Consider the following 21,709-nt stretch of genomic DNA (forward strand, 5'->3'; position numbering starts at 1 on the left):
ATTATGTGGTAAATAAAAATACCGGACTGAATTTCATACGGGATCTTAAATAAAGTAACATAGCTCAAAATAACAAGAGGCAGAATCCGTGGTATAAGAGGTTTTCTAATGGGCTTTATTCCATTCAAAATGGCCGACTCGAGTCGCGGCCTTCAGGTTCCGTCACCACGAGGGTTCAGGAAGTGAAGTACAATAATTTATTGACAGACATGTATTTTTATAATAAGTGCATTACAATGAAACGAATGTAGAAGGCGTAACATTTGATAAGAAGAGTGACAAAACAGGTTCGTAATCGAAACTAGGCGTAATAAGGAATAAAAGAAACATGATTGGTTTGCATTATCAGACATAGGTGGATCTATAAGATAATACTTGGCATAGATGCGCGCGCAGCAGCATGACGTGTAATTGACGTGCAACTAGGGGGTGAAGGGGACTTGACATTTAGCTCTACATGTGGAGACGAGAAGTCTGGGGGTCAAGTCAACCTAATCCCAAATCATATCTAACATCCTATGTTTAAAGAACTATGTTATCCACAAGGAAGAGACTCTCGGACAGAATCTATTCTATACTGACTGTGTGCGTGTACAAGCGTCTAAGTGTCTATATGAGATGCGAGGGATAGAAAACTTTCCATGGCAGCAGGGCTATGAATCACTTGCAGGAGGACGGAAAGGCTGAGTTCTTGCTTGTGAGCTAAAGGAAATGTTTACCTAAATCACTAGACAGGAATGCATCGGCTGAAGAGCAAAATAGATAATTCGAAGGTGAAATACAGCTTCTTGGCAGGCATGCGAAAACTGGCCGAGGCAGGCACCGTTAGCTGCACAGGGAGTAGGACAAAGTTCATGGATACAGATGCGAGCTCAAGCTGAAGCTGTCAGAGACAGAGAGCAGGGAAAGGCTTTGAGGACAGAATCGGGCCTACTTGCCTGAACTGTAAAAATGGAGTAATTTAGCCATATAAAGTCGGTGGCCTTTCATACTTATGAATCGAATATCCAGCCCTTTGATGGCGGATCTGACAGAGAACATGTTGACGGTAGACACACATATGTTTGCGTCTTAGAAACTGGAACTGGAGGGAACATACATGTACTTGTAACATGCATATAGAACCGTTGGGGTCCAAGATAGGGGACATAACTGATCAGGAAAATCCACATTTCCACAGTTAGGGGAGTAGCGTCCTCTCCCTTACGGCCAGCCAGCATCTTCCGGGAAGGAGGTAGACCTCGGGACCCCCCCCCACCACCGTGGCTATCACTATTCCGCTCTCCATCCTGTCCCTGGGAGGCTTTGCTGCCTTCGGTGGCATTCCGCACCAAAGCGGACATGAACCAGCACGGTTAAAGACCCCAGCAAGAACGCCCAACACCAGCTGCATGAGTCGTTCTGCAATCAGCCCGATTCCAGCTCGCGTGGTAAATTTCATAGCTGTAACCTTTCCCTCTTCTCCATTCCATGGGGTGGGAGCGGCATACACAGAAGTCATGCAGCCGCCATCTTGCCGTTCACTCAGTCATAGGATTTCAATACCTGGTTGAATAACTTATAAAGGCACTACAGATTGAATGTTTTAAAGTCTCAAGGTTAGAGGATTCACACTGACATGGTTTCAAAGGAAAGAGGTCACACCAGTGATATAGGGTTATTTATTATTTGGCCGAGGGCACTGAGCACAGAGTGTGATATGTAGTCTAAGTGAATTTCAGAAATCTCTTTCATATTGTCCCAAACAGGAGACTCACAACCAGGTTAAGCAACTTTGCTGCGTGTCCTGGAATAGTGGTGTGGGCTGGGGAACTACTACAATACAAGAAATACTGAGGCCACATCACAAAGACATCTATGAGTTTCTGAAGTAGCACTTCTGTGGTACTACTTCACATACTCGTAAATGCCTTAGTAAATTGGACCCATAAAGCTTTTCTATTGTTTTATACAAGATAAAATAAAGAAGACAATGTGTTAAAATCAAATTAGCAACATTAAGTAGCAGTCACCAAATGTTCTCCATGTTCACGAGTAGACATCACGCATTGTTTATTTCATCAGATGAGCCTTTTAATACTTGAATAGTTCCCTCTAGTCAGCAAGATGTTCCTCCAGTTTAACTTATGTTCTGACTACTGACAGATGGACTTCCTCAGCGATCAGCCATTCATTTATGTTTTTACACCACATTTTAACAATTATTGTTAAAGTGAATAGGTTTGTCGTCCGCCCTCAGCATTTTGGCTTTGTCAGTGCTTGTTTCTTTCAGGATTTTGTAAAACTGCATTATTAGGGAAGCTTTTGTGTTCCAATTAATCTTAAAAAAAAATAGCTAAAAGCACAATTGTTTGGTCTGAAATAGCACACATTGCCTTAATATTGTTTGGCACTTCAAGTTTTGTCTCATTTGTAAAGTCTCCTTAGCCACCAATTCAACCAAGATGGTTCGATCTGTTATGGGAGAATGGAGTGACTACATAAGGAAACTGATCAGGGATGAAATATGGAGAGTCAGGATCCAGAATGGTCATAGGGATGTTAACAGTGAAAAGATAACAGAGGGTCCTGAGAAGCGGATTGAGCACTCAAGGGGGGGGTCAGATAATAATTAATTCAGACCAAGCAGAGAATGTGTAAGACAAGAAAAAGGGGTGCAAAGGGAGGGAAAAGGAAGTCAGAAGAAGAACATCAACAGAGGAGTATGCTAGGAGTATGCTAAGCTGATTAGGACTCAAAGGAATTTATGGCTGTGAAGAAGGAGGGTGAAAGAAGAGTAGGAAAAAGAGTAAGATGACAGCAAGAGGTGGCTGATGTAAGGACTCAGGGATAAGTGGGCAGTTTAGGGCGCAGAACAAAATAGAGGGGTAAGGTGAATTTATGTATTGAAGGTGTGAAAGGGGCACAAAATGAAGATTCAATATAAGGAACAAACGTTTTCAAAATATTAAATTGAAAAAAACAGATGTATCCCACCTTCAACACTTTGCTTTTAAGAGATGGGTTACTGTATCAACAGAAATTCAGGACGGATTTTACCGGGGTATATGTGTGCCCCATCACCTCAGGCTGAAGATTTGCTTCCAATTTTGCATGCTGTGAAAGGTAAAATCTCTATCCCTGCTGGGATCAACTTAGTAAAATTAGGAGACATCCACCAGTGGCTGAGGTTGGCCTCTAAGACCTACCCTCCTTTAGAGTTCTATCAAGTGATTCTAGATTGGGTGGCAGAATTTGAGGTGTTTTTATAAATCATCTTTCAGAAATCCCATTGCATGCTAATGGGCATTTAAGAAGACCCCAAGGTCACTGTCACAATGCCGAGTTCTGTCAGAATGGGCTGAACTTCTCCCAGTGATATTCATATTAAGTACTGTGGATTATTAATGGTATTTACAATTAGTTGTACAGAGGAGGATGCAGCTATGGCATGCATATTATTATTTTAGAGTGTTCAGTAATTGAGGTACTAAGGCTAATAATGTACAAGCGAGTTTTTCACAATCTTTATCTATGGGAGAATGTGTCAGTACATATGAGGTCCTAGGTCTGTATTTGCATGACTGCGCAGATTCACACGTCCCAACCCCATGTGACATCTGTCATTGATGGTCTATTACGACTACACATATCACAATTATTCATGTTCGGGGAAGGTAGGTAAATTAAAAATAAATGCATCTCTATTATCAGGGATAATCTTAAACAAACCTGCTAAAGCAATATTTAAACAGTGATGTGTAAGATGCAGAAGCAATAGTCAGACATTGTCTGCAACATGGATGCCAGAATCATAGCATTAATGGAATATCTTGGTCTTCGACATTGATTTTTCCACTACTCATTTGATATCCCAGTACGGACCGCCGCTACTTCTTACAACAGGGCTGTCCAACTAAAAAGCTGGCTGTGGAGCGCCCAACTTTAAGGATATTCAAATGCGATATGTTTTGACTCAATGCATAAAAATGGTTCTCATTCACAAAGTGATAACTCTGAAAATTTAGACTGGATCAAGCCCTCCCAGTCCTACATTGAACAACCCTGACTTATGCCTTGTTCGAGGCTCATTGCACACTCCAAACAGTAAGCAGGACTTCACTTTGTTGGGGAGAGCATGCTTTTCAGTAACAAATAACAACAATAAAAAAATGGTACAAAATAGAAGTTCAATTTTATTTGCACAAAAATATTGCAAAAGATATAAAATAAATATTATTTAAAATGCGCAAGATGACAACATTATGTCTTTCAAGTCAAAGGGCACACTCTGCCTCAAACTGTTATTCTTTCAGAGTACATGATAGAATAAGAACGAATGAGCCTCGCGGCGTTCCCTGTAAAAACATACATTACACAACAATAAAAAGCCTTATTTACACATTCAGATGTGTTGGCACAGTTGGTGGTATGATCTCAAGTCTGCCTCTAGGCTACTGCTTCACATGTATTCATGACAGAAACTGTACAAAGAGACAAGATTTGAAAGTCATTGATCTACAGCACTAATATGGTGCACATTACTCCAGCATTACCCACAGGATTTGGATATCCAACATGACACTGGTCTGTGGCAGATTTTCAATACATTCACCTAAGATAAACTTACATACAAAGATTCTGCACAGTTTGCAGTTAAATAGTGGAAATTGTGAAAATCTGCATGGACGCCACCCTCTTAGATCTATGTTGGACCTCCCTTCTCTAGAAATTACTTCATGTGACTCTACAACTCTCATTACAAGGTGGGCATGACAGGGTGTGGTATTTACCGTATATAGTAAATACCATTCTGCCAGGGTGAGGTACTTACCACGCGTGGTAAATAACTCCTATTTCAAGTTTTCAATTTCAAAACATGAAGAGTTAGTATTTAACACACCAACTTCTGCATATTTTGCCTTTTTTATGAAAAAAAATCTTCGCAGAATCTTATCAGGGAAAAGCTGCAAGGGTGTGATATTTAGCACATAATTTGTAATTCCAATCCACAGAAATCATATTGTATCTCTTAACTTGTAATAAGGACCTCATAATGTATTTACTTAGGTGTTTTAAAGCTCAGGTTGTCATCTTACATACCTTACAACCTTAAAACTCTTAAGTAGATCAGTTACAAGTAGCCCCTTTGTCACTAACAAACTCCAGTACAATTTTCTTAATTGAGCTCACACACAATGGTAATTGCTAGTCTTTTGTTTCACAAGTGAGTAGGTCATACCTTGAAATGTTGTCTTCAGTGGAAACTGGAATTGTGCTGTTTAGACCCAATTCTCATCTTGCCCTGCCATCTGGAATAACAAGCTACTTGTCAAACTGTGCACATGTGCTGCAGAAGCTCTTTACTTCAACTCTTGTCTTTGTTCCTTGCTATGCATATTTTGGGCTTTTACAGACATGGAGTGCTTTATGGATATATTTCGCAGCCTTACTCACTTGCCCTATCTTGATGCCAAACTGCTAAGGCCACACCCACCAGATATTGCGAAAAGCTTTTAGATGCCCCATGTGAATTACTCACACACATTTTCCAGGAATGGAGATATAATAGTAATTGTTACCATCCTAGAATGATATAAAATAGTGCTTGTTAGCTGCGCAGTTACTGACTGCGACAATCAATTAACATCTGTTGAGAGTGATGAAAAGAAACCAAACACCAAGAAATAAAACAGCAGATCACAGACTGGTGGGCCTAGCATAGCCAGAATGGCAGGCATATAGGCCACAAAAAAACATCTCGGGGAGGTGACCAAGTTAAAGCATGATGTAGGCCGGGCAATGTCATAGCAAGACTCAGATTTGTGGAAAGCCAGTAATAGTTTATTTGCTCCCCAACTAGGGAAAAAGTTAGGCCCACTGTCACCCGCTAACAAAAGGCATATTAACAACATGAATCAAAAGCTTAGATCAAACGTAGCGCGAGAATCGAATAGCTCGTACCACAGTAAAGAAACTTCCAGCACAAATGCACACCCGAAAAATCATTTTGCAGCAATGCTACTAAAAAAATAAGTATAAAATCTGAATTCTCTTGCGGCTACGCTTGCTGAAAACATGTATATTACATTTCAATATGTGCCAAGCTTATTGGATGCAATAATAAGAAAGGCACTGTTTTTAGAAAAAAACGTTCTGCAGTTCAAATTGAACTGAGAAACTATTGTAAATAAAAAAAAAATCCATTTCCACAGGAAATATAGAAAATGCATATAAGACACTATTCCTAATGTTAGAAGATGGTACAGTTAAAAGAACACACCACTACGTTGGGGATGACTAAAATGCTAATTCATGAATGTTCAAATGTTTGGTTACATAGGCCGTAACCATGTCTGTTTTTCAGGGTACCCACATGTAATAAATTCTATGTAATCAACCTAATTCTGAGTGATTAGAAATTGATCACATAAAAACTTTTTTTACGACCAACTCCAAGTTTGTGACAGTGCAATGCAGAGTAATTTATGCAAATTAGATTTGCAGCTGTTTTTTTCTGCACCGTATTCTCCATACCGCACAGTTTTGCCCACACAATTTCCTGCAGGTATTACCTGGAGGGGAAATACACATGGAGAAACCGGAGTACAATTTGTGTGAAACCTGCAAGATACAAAACATGCATACATTTGTGTACGGATGATTTTACAAAAACCATAGCACTCAGAATGTTTTTTTTAATGCAACCTTAGCATGTGGCTGCAATGTTTTAGTCACGTGATTAGAGTGGGATGTCTGCTAATGTCCGAACAATACTTCTCTCCAAGATCCTACATATAAATAGGAAATACAACTATTTATTATATGGGGTCACTACTATAATCCTGGACTCTAGGGACAAGCTTTGTTTAAAGAGGTCTCATACACAGTGGTAGAGGTGTTGCGCAGCGGCCAGAGCGGCTGACTCCTGAGCGCAGGGCTCACAAGTTCGCCCCCGGCTGCAGCTCAGCTCGGCACCATGTGACTCTGGGCAATAGCTCACTTAATCTACCCGATGGCCCCCATTGCTTTGAAACCTTACGGGATGATATGTTTGTGCTTTACAAATAGGAATTACATCACATTGCACAAGACAGGGCCCTTATTTGTGCCTAAATTAGATGGTATTTTTTAAATCTGCCCTGATTGATACAGGTGTGATAGAAAGAGGTCAGGCAAGCCTTCCTTACATGGCATGCTGTACCTGAGAAAAAGAGCAAACTCGCCTCTTTCTGGTCTTTCCCTCACCTCCGATCTGAACTTTAAAGAATGTACTATGTCAATTAAAGGTGCTCCCTGTCACAGGAAATTGCGTCTAAAGTTTTATAAAAATTAAGTACTAATTGAAATTTAAAGTGGCTCTCACTCAAAAGTGATAGATGGAAAATAGAGAAAAAACAAAATGGCTGACAAGTGAAACTTGAAAAAGTCAGTGGTTGTTTTCAGATCTTCAAAGAACTTAGTTTCCACAGATAACTTTGTCTTATACATTCTTAGCGAACAATGCCCTTTGCACCACGATCCTCACATTTAGCTACTGTACTAAAATACTGAACTTTAACAGAGAGGTTTAGACAGTTATTTGTTGGTTTTCTCTGAAGAAAGGCCGCTGGGGTGTCCCGCAGATGTCTTGCACAATGTGAGACATTTGCTCGTGCGGGGCTTCCTGAGGGACGTGTATGGTGGCGCTACTGTAGCTCTTTTCTGCTTCCTGTACCAGCTGCCTCAACGCCATCTGTTCAATCTGAAAAAAGAGCACAGTTAATTTTGTGGGCAAAGTAGAGTAGTAGGGCTGAAAATGTTGATAAATGTAAGCTCAACAAGGATACAAGGACTTGGCTGTTTGATTGCAACTAACATTCATGTGCCATCAGTGCCATCTCCCACCGGAAGGTTTTTAATGAGCCAGCCACTGGTCCACCAGTTGTTAGACATGTTTTGAACACAGTTGTAGTAAGTCCTTCAGTGGTGGATTAGGCTTCAGCAAGGTCGGACTGGCACAGAAAGTAGACCCAGGAACCTTTTACTATTCCAGACCCTGCCAGAGTATTGTCACTTGCAGGCAGCAACATACAAAGAGAGAGGCGGTCTCACAATAGATAACATTCACAGCCATGTTGGAAAGAAGCATTTTCACCTTGTATTGAAAAACATATAAATGTATTGAAATAACGGGACAAGAAAAAAGCTCACTAAAACAAAATCAAGAAAAGTTGTGTAAGTGTACCAAATACTTGTCAGTTTTGATTTTTCATTAATACATTTTTTTTATAATTTTTAATTTAGTTCTTTTGCATACGAAATCAAAAATTACACTTGACAAATATTGCAGCCGTTCACATACTTATCTCGATAACACTTCAAGTACGCCATTGATTAATTTCCACAATCTGTTGCTTTTATTGAGGGAAGCCCTTTATCTAAGATGGCTTCTGCTTTCAGTGGATGAACCCTGCAGGGCTGCAACCAATGTGTCTCATTCACTGCAATTGAAACACTCCCTATGTGATTGAAAAATACACCTATTCGAAAACAGGAGGAATTCGAGACTGAAACACTCCTCTAGTGTGACCAAGATGTGATTGAAACTCTCTCAAAGCAGTAGCCAAAATGGGGGTTACCAGAAACCTGATCTATTTATATTATGTACAAGCATTCTGGATGACAGCTAAAGCATGATTTATGCATCTAATAATTAAGTGCAAACAATCAAGAAGGCCAAGTTACTGGTATTCAGTGCTTAATTTGAGCCGGTGGTTGCATGTGAGCCACACTCCGTCCAGCGCTGATTTTGGGGAGGGCACAAATTCCATTTATTGGCCTACATATAGGACACAGAGGGACAGATTTATTAATTGTTGGCACAGTGCAACTCAGCAAACATAGGGGCAGCACTGTGTCGTTGAGAAAGACAAAACAGTGTCATATCTACGAAGATATAGCGCTGTTTTCCCTCCCCTAGTAACGGCTTAGTTTAGGCTGCTATGCCCCAGTGTCGACACACTTGCACCAAGGTTCAAGAAGCCTGGCTTCTGTAGTTTTACTGGACCCTTGTACACAAACTATGTGTTAATACTTTTCCAACTTTGCATGTCAGCATATATGTAAAGTTTGAGGAGTTTTGAGAAAAGAAAGCTTTTCTAAAAGTTTATTCCTGCTTCAAGGAGGTGTAATTTAATGTTCTGGTGCAAATCCCTGCCTTCTAATATTAGTAGATAGGGATTTGCATCACAACCTATGCATGATTGAATGTGCACGCCCAGGTACCCCCATGCAAAGCCCCCTTGATGCAAAGTACTGCTAAATAGCGTGTAGTACTACTCGGAGTTACTTTAGGCAACTTCGCAAAGCAAATCAGGATTCGGGTCGGAAAGTAATCCCAACACAACACATTGGATTGGGTTTGCGTCACGTTTGTGACACAAACCCAGCACAAGAGTTTCTAGCTTTGTATGTGCGGATGCCCACACGTTTTTATACACAAACTGACACTACATCCTCAGGTGCTATTTGATTCTGTCGATGGATATGACAAATTCTCACAAGTTAACTTTAAAATAGTTTTCTTTGCCACTTTGAAAACAGACTGAAGTTAGCAATATTTTTTCTTTTAAAAAAAAGTAACAGGCATAAAAGTCCCGATTTTGATTTGATAAAATGCACATGCAGAGGGTTTGTGCTCTAATTAATTGTAGTAATCACAGGAATTATACGAGAGAGAAAAATCTTTGCAACTTCACCCACCTTTAATAACTAAGAGCTGAGCACAGTGGTCACTAGTTAACCTCGACATTTACAGTTGTGAATGCAATACAAAGTGAGAGAACTTAATAATGACTTATTCATGTATTATGGGCATATAATGTATTATGGACGCGTGTGCTTGTGTGTGTGCACATATGTGCACACTGCCTGCTTGTGGTTGGTAGTGTGCACCCACATGTGTGTGCACGCTCCTGTGTCACTCTTACCTGAACAATGATTAACTTATACCGCAAGGGTGTTGCATCTGGGAACTCTTCCCCAAAGCACAGGGTGACTCTGCTCTCTGGAAACCGACCCTGGCTGCTGTAGTAGGCCTGGAGCTCTGCAGAGACAACGAGGAAGATAAATGAAACTGTGCCCGCAGCTGTACCATGCTACACAAGGGCCTGACACAACAATCAACAAGGTCGCTGCTCTGTGTGCACAAAAATCATCATACTGGATGTAACACAAACTGCAACCTAGCTGGTACTGAAGGCGCTTGTATACAATTGGTAGTCGTGTATTATATGTATTAATGTCTCAATTTAAACATTTGTACTAAAACGATATGATTTTGGGCAAATTGATGTCTTCCTCTTCTACTTTTTCACAAATGTGAAAGGAATGTGCTTAGAAGTTGCACTAAGGCATTCTACACTATCTAATCAAGCACTTACCAAAAAGCACAAGCATCCTTCAACAGGTACTAAGAGTTTGTGTGCCTCTGGCGTGCTATATTTATCTATGGCACCAGAGCCATGGTCTCCCCCAGGGTGATGTGCAAGGGAGTCAGCAGAGAGCAGAACCAGGCCCATAGAAACCTGGAAGATGGTCATGAGAGAGGCCTGCTCTAAACACACATCAGCAGCCATGGCCTTACAATCAGGGGTGGCCATACACAGAGAAAACAGAGTCAAAACCAAAACAATGAGAAATACTAACAGCAGGCCATAAACGAAGAGGAATGCAGCCACCGACGAAAAATTCAAACTGTGTGTGTGTGTTCTTCAGAAAGAAAGGTCTGGTGCATTTTTCAGAAGGTGGCATGGAAGAGGGGGGAGTGTGTATTTCATGAATTAATTTTGTAGGCACATATGCAAGTGTTTCTACCAAATAATTATGGAAAGGTTGCGTTTATATAATGAGGAAATTGTCATATGATAGCTTTTTTAATATAACCCATATCACAAATGGAATAGTCTGTCCCAAAAGGGCCAATTTAGCCTGTCACCATTCTGATGCCAATAAAACAACTGCCAGTGAGTTGGGTAAGTGAAAAACCTACCACGCCTGCTCCTCTGACACAGCTGTGGTAACAACACTATCTAATAACAAAGTTATTATAATTACTGCTACTGTTACTGCATGCTCTTATTTTAAAAATGAGCTGATAGCGCACACCTCCACAAAGCATGTTTGCTTTGGAGGTGACTCAGTCAATATACTGACAGTTTTCAGAGCAGATCAAAGATGCCCTCTGATAATGCCACCGATAGGTTTGGACACCTCCGTGACATCATAAGCGTCATCCTCGATCTATTCCAGGGTCATTCAGGGTAAAGGAGGTGGACCCGAGCAGGACTATGGCCAGAGAGAGGCAACACTTCCTGCTCGCTTCAGAGCTCAGTAAATTCTACCCAGGCTTTATTCATTATTTTTAACAGTAATAGTTCCTGGTTAGTCATTTGAGGTGAGGTGGGGCTGGAAAAATTGATATATTAATTGCCCCAGCAGATCCTATTTAATGATAAGCCTCTTGGTGGTTCCACACATCTGCATACAAAAGTAACCGATTGTGGGGCCAGTTGTGGTTTTAGAATGCAGCCAAAACAAAGACAGTCCTCTATCACAATTACTCAGGGTCTACATAGCTTCTTTACACACTCCCAAACTGTAAGCTCTCAATAATGTTCAATAAAGTTATTTGATGTTAATCAGCAGTGTACATACCTCTGAAGAACTGATTGGTGTCAAATATTTTCACAACCTCGTCCCTGTCCAGTTTGGCAGGCCTGTCCTTGTTAAGCGTGCAGTTCCCGCTCCAGAACACGCGTCCCTGGCACAGCCTCTTGATGAAGATGCCCTGCCGGTTGCAGTGCAGCAGGACGCCCCGCTCCAGGTGCCCGAACAACTTCCGGGTGACCTGCTTCTGACGCTCGCTCTGGATGATGTCCTCAGGCGGGAATCGGATGTTCTCCATACTATCTGGCACGTAGGGCTTGTCCATGGTCAATGGCGAGTGGTTAAGAGCGATGCGGCAGCCATTGGGGTGAGATGTCGTGGTGCAGCCTACCAGCTTCCCCACGTAATAAAAACTGATGCCCATCAGCGAAAAGCCTAGAGAACGAAATAGCACAACATTTATAGCAGGTGTGTTTGCATAATGTGAGGCATATTTAGGCATGCATAGCTAATATTCAGTATCAAGGCTTCTTTTGCATATCAGGTGATTAGCCGCGCTTTATAAATCCTGATTGATTAATTGATTGATACCTGTGCATTCATAATTCATGCATATTCATGTTGCAAACAAACACAACATGCCCTTCTTATGGGTGCGATCTCAATCATTATCATCAGTTCAATATAGAACCCGTGTTCTTTTCTTGTTGATAGTAGAAATCGTAAAATCCTATATGAGAGGGAATGACTTCAAGGAAATCGGGAGTGGGGGGCACAACTTGTGTCGTCACTGCTGGCAATAATCAAACAACAGTGGGCTGTTGGGGATCTTGTCAAATCGTTGGAGACCCTTGAAATAATTATGACATCACTGCATTCTTTTGGGACATAAGTGTGGTTCTCCGTGACATGACTGGACGCTAGTGCAGCGTCAACGACACACCTCAAGGCAACTGAAGAATCACTGTGTGCTGCAGTGGCCTCCATTTGAATAAAGTTCCATCATATTAAATGTCCGCTTATGATATCACTATGGATTATTCTGAAATGACTGTGGACTGCTGGGTCTTGTGCAATCACTAGGTGCAATTATGATATCACTGGGGGCGGGCGAGGAGGCGTTGAAAAATCACTGCAGTATATCAGTATATGAAGGCATCAATTTGTATTCTTGTGATATCACCGCACTCTATTGTGACATCACTGAGGCTTGTGATCTCACAATAGGCTACTGTAAAATCACAGCGGGCTTTCGTGTTATCAACGTTATCAGCTTTTTAGTACATTTTATTTTGTGACTTCACTGTGGCGTATTCTGAAATCAATGACCACTGTTCGGCATCTCGTAAAATGACGGTAAACAACAGTGATGTAACTGTGGATAACTTTGAAGTCACTGCAGACTATTGTGACAGCAAAGCAGCGTGTTGTGTCATTACATCAGGCTATTGTGACATCAACCGGCCTTATTGAGGCATCACAGCAGGCTACTAGGAAATCAATATAGCTTTCTGTGACATAGCCGCGGGCTACTGTGAGATCAATTTGCCTTACTTAGACATCACTGCAAGTGATTGGGAACTCAATGTAGACTGTTATGGAATAAAATGGTCCATTGAGACATCTTATCATTTATTTCATACAGCACCATAAACGTAAGGTTCTCTTGGCACATGAAGGGCAGATAACCAAAACTGAAAAGAAAATCTGTGAAATGTGGCATTGCTGAGGGATATTGTGACATCGCTTTGGGCAATTGTGACCTCACTGTGGGAAACGATGACATCATTGCAGTCACATGTGACATCACCGCAAGTGTAGGCAATTATTAAACAACTGCAAGGTATTGTGTGGCATCCCTGTTATATGTTGTGGAACCACTGTGGGCTACTGTGGCATCACTGCAGGTTTTGTGCAGGTCTATAAACATTACCACATGCACAGTAACAACATTGTGACCACTGAAGCATCGCTGTGGACTTCTAAAACCTCACTGTAGTCTATCGAGACAAAACTGCAACCTATTGACACATCTCTGCTGTGAAAACAAATCGTGGCCTGCTAGTATTACTGTACAAAAAAAACCTCGAGGTAAGGCTATGGGGATTTATGAAAATAAAGCTCAGTGTTTTACAGAAACATTTAAAAAAATCTAAGTAACACATCTTTCAGGACAATGAAGGGAAATCAAACGGTGGGGCATTATCGATACTTCACAACAAGAAAAATGCCCCTCTTGTGTCGTATGTATATATTATTACCATCAATCTTTTCCCATCTACACCATATTCCTCAATAGTCTTACACACTCCTAATTGTACACTACAGTCTGTTAATTGTAAAGATATCTATCCTTTTATTTAAAAAGGTTAATTTTTGTTCTCCAATAAAATCTCTTAAAAACAATGTCGACAATTCATCACATAAAAGTATCAACAAAAAGGGGTTTTGTAAACCGCCATTATATATGTACAGATCACTGATATTACTTTACAATATTGCAACAATATTATCCCTTTAACACAGTTTCATTGCATTATTTAAGTAGAGCATCACAATTATCTTACATATACTCAAAGCAATAGGTATAGGTCTACCCCCTAAGGAATCACACACATACAATTTTCTTTTTTTTTTTTTTACAAAAAACAATTAATCAAGTTATCAAGGCATTAGCGATACTAACACTCAAAATAAAAAAAATTGGTTTAAAAAATAGAATAAAAATGATAAGTATTTGTGCATTCGATAGTGTGGATACATATTCTGTACTAATGAGAAGAAAAGCATATTTATAAGAGAGCAGATGAAAGTTAACAGAGTTCGATCTATTTACCTAGAGCAGTCACACCTCGGTTGGCATTATTCATACATAAAAACTTGGCAACATTTTTAATAAACATTTCACAGGCACTTCTATTTCCTGTGTTTCCACGAAGTTGAAAGAGGCCTCACAGGATATAGAAAAGACAGCGAACAGAGGCGGATCCTAAAACAGCTGTCATTGCTAGTCAAATTTTTAGTTTTCATTTAAATACTTTAAAATGTTTATCTCCCCATTTTGAAAAACAAAACAAGGTGAAAATCCAGTATGTTGTTCCTCTCTCGTGCTTGCATCATTCTATGTTAGTTTCTACTCAGGCCTAGATTTTTTGAGGTGCGCTGCAATGACAACCACAGAATGTATGGGTCTGGCCTGAGGGGCAAATTTAATTGTTTTGTTGACCTCATGTAATACAAAAACCAGAAATACAAATGTCATACACATATCCATAAGTAAAGGAGCTGGGGCTCAGCCTTCTTAATCCATAGGTCTTTTCAACTTTCATTCAGGTTTTGTTTTCGCCCACTAGAGCATACAGCATCGGGCAGTGGTGTCATCTCCCTTCACCCGCTGTGAGTGACTGAATTTTATCCTCATCATATATGTACAACCACTTGCAAAGATGAGCACTTAAGTGCCTGGGCTGTTTGGCCAAAAATGTACTTTGCCAATGTTTTTTCTTTCCATTTTAATCATTTTTTGTCATCCTTTTGTGTATAAATGATGTCTTCGGGTTACAGTAATTGAAAGCCAACAGTACCTTTAATGTGCACCAGTAATAATTACATTTTACCGTATTATGTGTTTCCGTTCCTGTTTTAAGTATAGTTACATGCTTGTAATCACTGCTACTGTCCTATTAAAATGACATGAGATTGTTCATTTTTAATTACATTTGATGTTTTTTTGCAAGCATGTGGCGCCCAAGTATAAACAGCGACCATCACATTAGTTTATCAAGGCCAGGCCTCCTGGTCATACCAATGCTTACTTCATTCATTAGCAAATCGAAAATTATATCATACAGGGCACTACCAAGAATCAAATTACCTAATGTTGCTACTGTACTGACCTTGGTGAACAGGATCGTACATGGAGTAGGTGTCCAAAGATTGCACAGCTGTTAAAAAAACAACACAATTATTAGTGTACAATTTACAGCCTGGAATATGTTTATGCAGCTTGCTTAGCGCCATCAACACAGCACCTTGTAATGTATGAACTGAATTCAGATGTCAGACTTGATTTAGAGGAGTGCAAAGGGTTTTTTGATATGAGTGAAGTTTCCATTAGTTATTGGCCTTCACTTAGTTTATGGATTTTCAGCCTTTTTCTTTGCCTTTTTCTTGCAGGAGTGTTAGTTGTAGCTGAAAGTGAATGTCTTTGTCTCACAAGCACTATGAAACCAAGTCGTAGCTAGAACTTTTGAGAGTTCTGTACCCAAATGCATACCTTGCATAGCTATTCCCTGCGAGGGATTTAGCAGGTGTGAGGGAAAAGAAAGTTCGTCAAATTACATTTGTGTAAAAAAAACCAGAATGAAAGTCTCACTTTTCACGCAAAAGTCGCATTTTTGTAGAATGCAATGTCCATCATGTATGTTCTGGTGTTTCATGAGAAATACGCAAAGGCTGCCAGAAAAAAAAAGAAGAAAAAAAACCTTTCTACACCCTAATTTCAATACGCACTAGTCTTGCAATCGAATTTATCAGCCAATCAGAAGGCATCGTGTTTTTTTTAAGTCAAACAGCTCTGAATGAGAACATTTAACATTATCTGCCTAAACTTCTTTCTCTTCCTTCTTTAAATCTATGTATAGAAGTTGAATTCATCCAAAATGGCTCTGATTGAGCACAGAACACTTGTCCTTACCTATGAAGCAAAAATAAAAAACAACCTGCAATACAATTTGCTAGAAAGCGGTACACGAGCCACATTCCAACACCTTTAGCTGCCAGTTAAAGGCTGGCAGTCTGTTTACTTGGGTGCGGCACCGGTTGGCCCACAGCAGTCCTCAAGGTTCAACGAACCTTGCACTAGAAGAGAACTCCATAAATCAACACTAATCACAGGCCAATAACCCTGCGCGCCTTGCCCCGTGACTTCCTATTTTGGAGCACGTGAGCACCAGCACGTAAAGTGATCTGAGGGAGAGAGGGGCGTGGTCTGGAGAAGAACTCCAACCCTGGACCAGAACCTGGCGCTCTGGTTCCAGGCTCAGCTTCCACACTTGATCAAATGGGCGAATCACTTCAGCTCTGTGTGTTCAAATTGTTAGTCTGTAAAATTGAATATATATTAACCTTTTGTAAATAAAAATGTTTGCTATGCTGCTCCAGTTGCATTGCCCTAAACTTCCTATAGCCTCATGGCTTCCATAAGCCGTTCTTGGTGGACCCCACATGCCGCGCGGTTCTAGTGACGGCACCCCATGCTTGCGTGGCTCCTGCTGGAATGAAAATTATTTTTTCTAGAGCGCTCTTGTGCTCCTTGCCACTAGGTGGTGATACCCCGAATAATATAAATAAAATAGTAATGCTAAAATATTGTGATAAATTAAGGCCCATAAAGCACGGAGATCCGCCTCTGGAATGCGTCAGCCAGAGAATGTCTTGTTGATAGTGGTAGAAATTTTCGTTTTTTTTAACCACAATGAGTGCTGCTCCAGTATTGCTAGTGACAATTGTTGCTTTTACCCTACTGTGGGCCAGACTCTTAAAAAAAACTGAAATATGTGTGCCCGAGCCTTATGCCTATTATTGGAGAAAACATCACACTTTTTTTAGAAAGTAATCCACATTTACAGGGTCATTCTAAAAAGCTGCAATAGTTGCAGATTCCCAGGAGAACTTCTGGAATTCTTTGTGAATTCTAAATTACCCAGATTAGAAAGCATTTTTGCATGCATAAATGCGACACTCAAGTACACATAGGCTTGTTAGGTTTTTATGTTTTTTTCTGCTCGAAGAAATCCCAACCCCTCCCAGTTCTGGGAGTTGTCCTCCGGTTTCCCACTATGGGTAGAGATGCTCTTGGCTGCAGTACGTCTACAACTATATCCCAGGTGGAAAGGCTCTGGCCACTCTCAATCTTGCATGTGTTCACCCAGAAAGGCGGACAACACTGCAATGGGGTGGCCATAACATGTCGCAAAGCTCCCTGCAAATGGATTATTACTTTTGGAATACTGAGCATGAACAAGTACACTTGTGATTCTATATTCATGAAAACAGGAGTTTATACTTCTAAATGGAGGCTTTTGTGCACCTTTGTTCAAAGTGGGAGAGGAAATACCATTGAGAACCAAACCACAATGATTGTCCAATTAATAGCCCTTGTGGGAATTAGAAACTTAGGGCCTGATTGCGAGTTTGGTAGACGGGTCACTCCATCACGAACGTGATGGATATCCCGTCCGCCGTATAACGAGTTGCATTATGTTCCATTGAATGTAACAGAAGTCATAATACGGCAGGCGGGTATCAGTCACATTTGTGATGGAGTAACCCATCCATCACACTTGTAATCAGGCCCTGAGTCAGTTTCATCAGCCTTTCAACCTGTGACCTGAAGGTTGCACACAGATTTCTCTTGAGAATACATTATCCCATTGAGTTGCATCACAGTATTGTTTCGGGTGAGGGTTCTTCTACTTACCGGGGTTTGGTGGCATCATCCACCAGTCATGCGATGGCTGGCTCCAGCAGTTCTCCTGCAGCGGGGAGGGACTCCTCTTGATTAAAGTGGGATATTCATCCACTATCGACTGAAAAGAAGAGTTTACAGTAAGATGAGTGAGAAATAACTGATGAACTTCCGCCGTTTAGAAAACTGTTTTGCTGGTGCATAACAAGACCATCAACAACTGGTTCCAAAAGCCTGAGAGTCAGAGATTGGGACTGCTGAGTAGGGTGAAGGACGGGCCAGAGGTACTAACAGAGTTGGTGCAAAGTGGTGGTCGTAAATTCCGCACAACATATTTTAACCTGTCTTAAATTCTGAAATGTGATCTATGTACTAATAGGTTGCATATTATTTGGCAGATTCCTGTTTGATACCCCTCCCCCCCCCCAAAGGGATTTGTTACAAACACAGGGATGAGCCTCTGTAGAGGAAGAGCAGACCACCAAACTTGTGTTTGCAACTTTTTTTTTAAAAAAAGCAGTGGGTGTTACCTAAAAGGACCACTTCTGCTTTAAAAAATAAATGTTTTCTTGTTTAGGAAAACATCATATGGATCAGGCAGTGGCCTTTGCCAATCAGTTAATAATCCAGCTCAGGGGTCGGCAACTCATCAATAATGCGCAATCGCAGTTACAATCACAAGTTATTGACACAGCCCTCTCTGATTCGTAAGTATGAAGGGGACATCCCTTTCTTCCCACTCTTATTTGTGATTCTGAAAGGATTGCAAAAGCCTTTTGGTGAGTCATCTGACTCCTAAAAGGGGTTTTGTACATCTAAAAAGCCTTTTTGCCGTCATAAACTATGCGATTTTGTGAAAATCGCAAAAAGGTATTGTAAATCTGGCCCACAGCCCTTCAAAGCTTCTGAGCGTGCTTAATGGTAGCCCCGTAAACAGTCATGGATTCTGTGAGACAACTGGCCTTATTAACTCTAGTAGTTGACACCACGTTGCTCCGAAGCAATTGAGTGCTTTTGTGACTTTATAATTCACGTGGAGTGTAGCCTGAGTGAGCGAGTGGCCAAAGTAGGGACTAGTATATTGATTCAGTCTTGTGTCAGGTTCCAATATCGGTGCAGGCTGCCCAACCTCTGTGAAGGCCACAAACCTACTGCCAACTCAGTACTTAATTTGAGCCAGTGGTTTGGGGTGCTCAGCACCAGCACTCGATTGTCAACACCGGCACCTATGACAGTCTGCCACATGGTGGCGCTGTTTGTCTAATTTAGAGATTAGCACAACAACAGTTGCTTAATAATTCATTATGTATTACAAAATGACTAATGCCTGCCTCACAAGCCATTATTATAGCGTAGGGCGCCTGAAATCGTCTGAATTGTCACAATTGTAGGGGCGTGATGGTTGGTAGTTGTACTGGTGCTGTCTTTGGCAGCACTGGCAGGGCTATGGGTGATGCCAGCTCCAATGGCCTCTTGACGAGGGCCCTGGCACTTAGGTTTTTACAAATTAAGCACTGGCAACAACTCGACCCTGCACGTAACTCATAATGTATGAGCAGGGGCCACAACTGCTTGATTAGTGGAGTAGGTGTCACCTTGGAGTAGTGGACATGTCATGTAAACCAGGCTCGCTGTACAATGTCCTGCATGGGCTTCTCACTGCAAAGTGAATATTCACTTTACAAGGCGTTTTTTTTCACACAAAGTTGCTTAGATTGCTTGATAGTAATATAATGTTGAGTCTTTCATGAGAGAAAATATTCAAGAAATTTCCAGGTAAAATATTAAGCCGTCTCTTGATATCAAGAGTGGCAAAATACACAAAAGTTAACAACACAAGTACGAGGAAAAAGGTTTACAAAAATAACAATGAGCCCCTTACCTCCTTCATGAGCTCTTCACACTCAGACTGCCCACAGTCCATGTCCGTGACCTCCCCCAGGCTGCTGCTGCTGCTCCCGCTTGAGGGGATACTCTTGCCTGAAGGGCAGAGAAAGAAACAACATTGATATGTCTAGAAGAAAACACCACAGGCAGGTGAGGGGCAGCCGGGCTCTAACAGTCACTTTAAAAACTCTTGTAATGGTCACACTGAAAGTTGTAGAGCACCACCAGTAATGTCTGTGCGGTCAACAGCGTCACGCAGAGGCCGTGTACTGCTGAACATTCATTCATCCACTTATCCAACATTCATCACTCGCTCTTATGAGACTGGGGAAAGGACTGGCTTGAGCAAACATTTCAAGCACTATGTTTTCGCATTACTTCTATTACTGTATGCGTGACATCTTAATTTGGTCCGGGCCCTCAAAGTCAAAACGTTAGGCATGAGGAAATAGAAGAATTATGACCTTAAACAACAGCTGAAGACTATCTCAGGAATACTTTCTAGCCCTGTGTGTCATCTAAACTAGAACACTACAAGGCTGTATACGCCTGAGAACCAAAGAAAGAGGTACAGACACTCCTAACTGCGTTACAATTTAAAGAAGTAACCTACCGTCACACTGGCCATTAAATAACTGCATTAGGTTCCACTAGTAAAAAGAATAAAATAAGACAATAATAACATTTATAGTCCTCTACTATGTTTTGGGGAGCTGCTCAAGAGCACACCATGAGCTTGGAGTGGGCATGGCTCTTGCCATTCCTTTGAACCACAGGAGTGGGCTTGCTTTTTGGCATTACACAGAGCATGGGCCTGGCTCCAAGGAGCAGCAAACAGCATCAGAGTGAATATTCCTATTGTGGAAGATGCCTTTCGAGCATGACGTGTTCTGCCTCTGCATTTTACAGCGCAGTGTGAAGTTCGGTAGAGGCGAGATTACAGCAACCAGGTTCTGATGCAGAGATGGGTGGGAAGGGAACATGCTATTTGGGCAGCAAATATTTTCAATTTTAGGCACGAGGATCTAAAGAGATTTGCTAAAAATAACTTGGAAAAGTGCCAACTCCCAGATCTCCGGGGTCCAAGATCACAAGTCAGCCCCTAGGTCACATCTCTCGTGCAACAGCCCACAGTTACAGTGGGTGACGGGAGTGGCCAAGGATTCAAGAAATGATTCACCTGATCACTAGATCCTTACCCGAGACGGATATAAACACAACAACCATAAGGGATCAGCTAGGGGGCCCTGCAAGAGTGGAGGACTGAGGGAGCGGCGGGGCCAGCAGAGGAAGTGAATTCTAGGACCTTTGAAGTAGCTTTGCAATATGGTGTGTAAACACTATGCACAAGCTTCACTCTTCCTCCTTTTTTTTTGCTTTAGTGAGGCACCGGGTCATGTGTTCTTTTTCACTTATTTCACTCACATGATGCACGTGTGTGTACACACACAAGAGAGAGCATTCATTCATTGAGCGACATCACAGAAAACACCAATACAAGCTGTGCTACCTTCATCTGTCATAGTGCCTTAGTTTTCCCTGATGATGTACAAAGGATGCGTGGGAGAGGTGGTATTTAAAACTCTGCTCATTTATTCCTTGGCCTCTCAAGTCACTGTCACTCAAGGCCTCCGAAATATTGATTCATTGTGAGGAGGGTTTTGCGTCTCGGCTATGGAACTTTGGTGACTTGGGTCCAGGTACCTGAAAGGTAAACACTGGATG

General features: G+C 41.3%; 1 protein-coding gene across 1 annotated transcript in view; it reads right to left on the minus strand.

Annotated features, from left to right (window-relative positions):
- Positions 1-4,150: 4,150 nt before the first annotated feature.
- Positions 4,151-21,709, minus strand: part of IRF8 (interferon regulatory factor 8) — a 32,818-nt gene continuing 15,259 nt past the window's right edge. The window contains exons 4-9 of the mRNA XM_085639977.1: positions 19,980-20,077; positions 18,110-18,218; positions 15,525-15,572; positions 11,677-12,063; positions 9,951-10,066; positions 4,151-7,723 (exon numbers count right to left, since the gene is read on the minus strand). Of these exons, the coding sequence (XP_085496103.1) occupies positions 7,550-7,723; positions 9,951-10,066; positions 11,677-12,063; positions 15,525-15,572; positions 18,110-18,218; positions 19,980-20,077 (932 nt within the window). The 3' untranslated portion in view covers positions 4,151-7,549. The remainder of the gene's footprint in view (positions 7,724-9,950; positions 10,067-11,676; positions 12,064-15,524; positions 15,573-18,109; positions 18,219-19,979; positions 20,078-21,709) is intronic.

The sequence above is a fragment of the Triturus cristatus genome, chromosome 12, assembly GCF_964204655.1.
Source record: "Triturus cristatus chromosome 12, aTriCri1.1, whole genome shotgun sequence".
In the NCBI taxonomy this organism is placed as follows: Eukaryota; Metazoa; Chordata; class Amphibia; order Caudata; family Salamandridae; genus Triturus; species Triturus cristatus.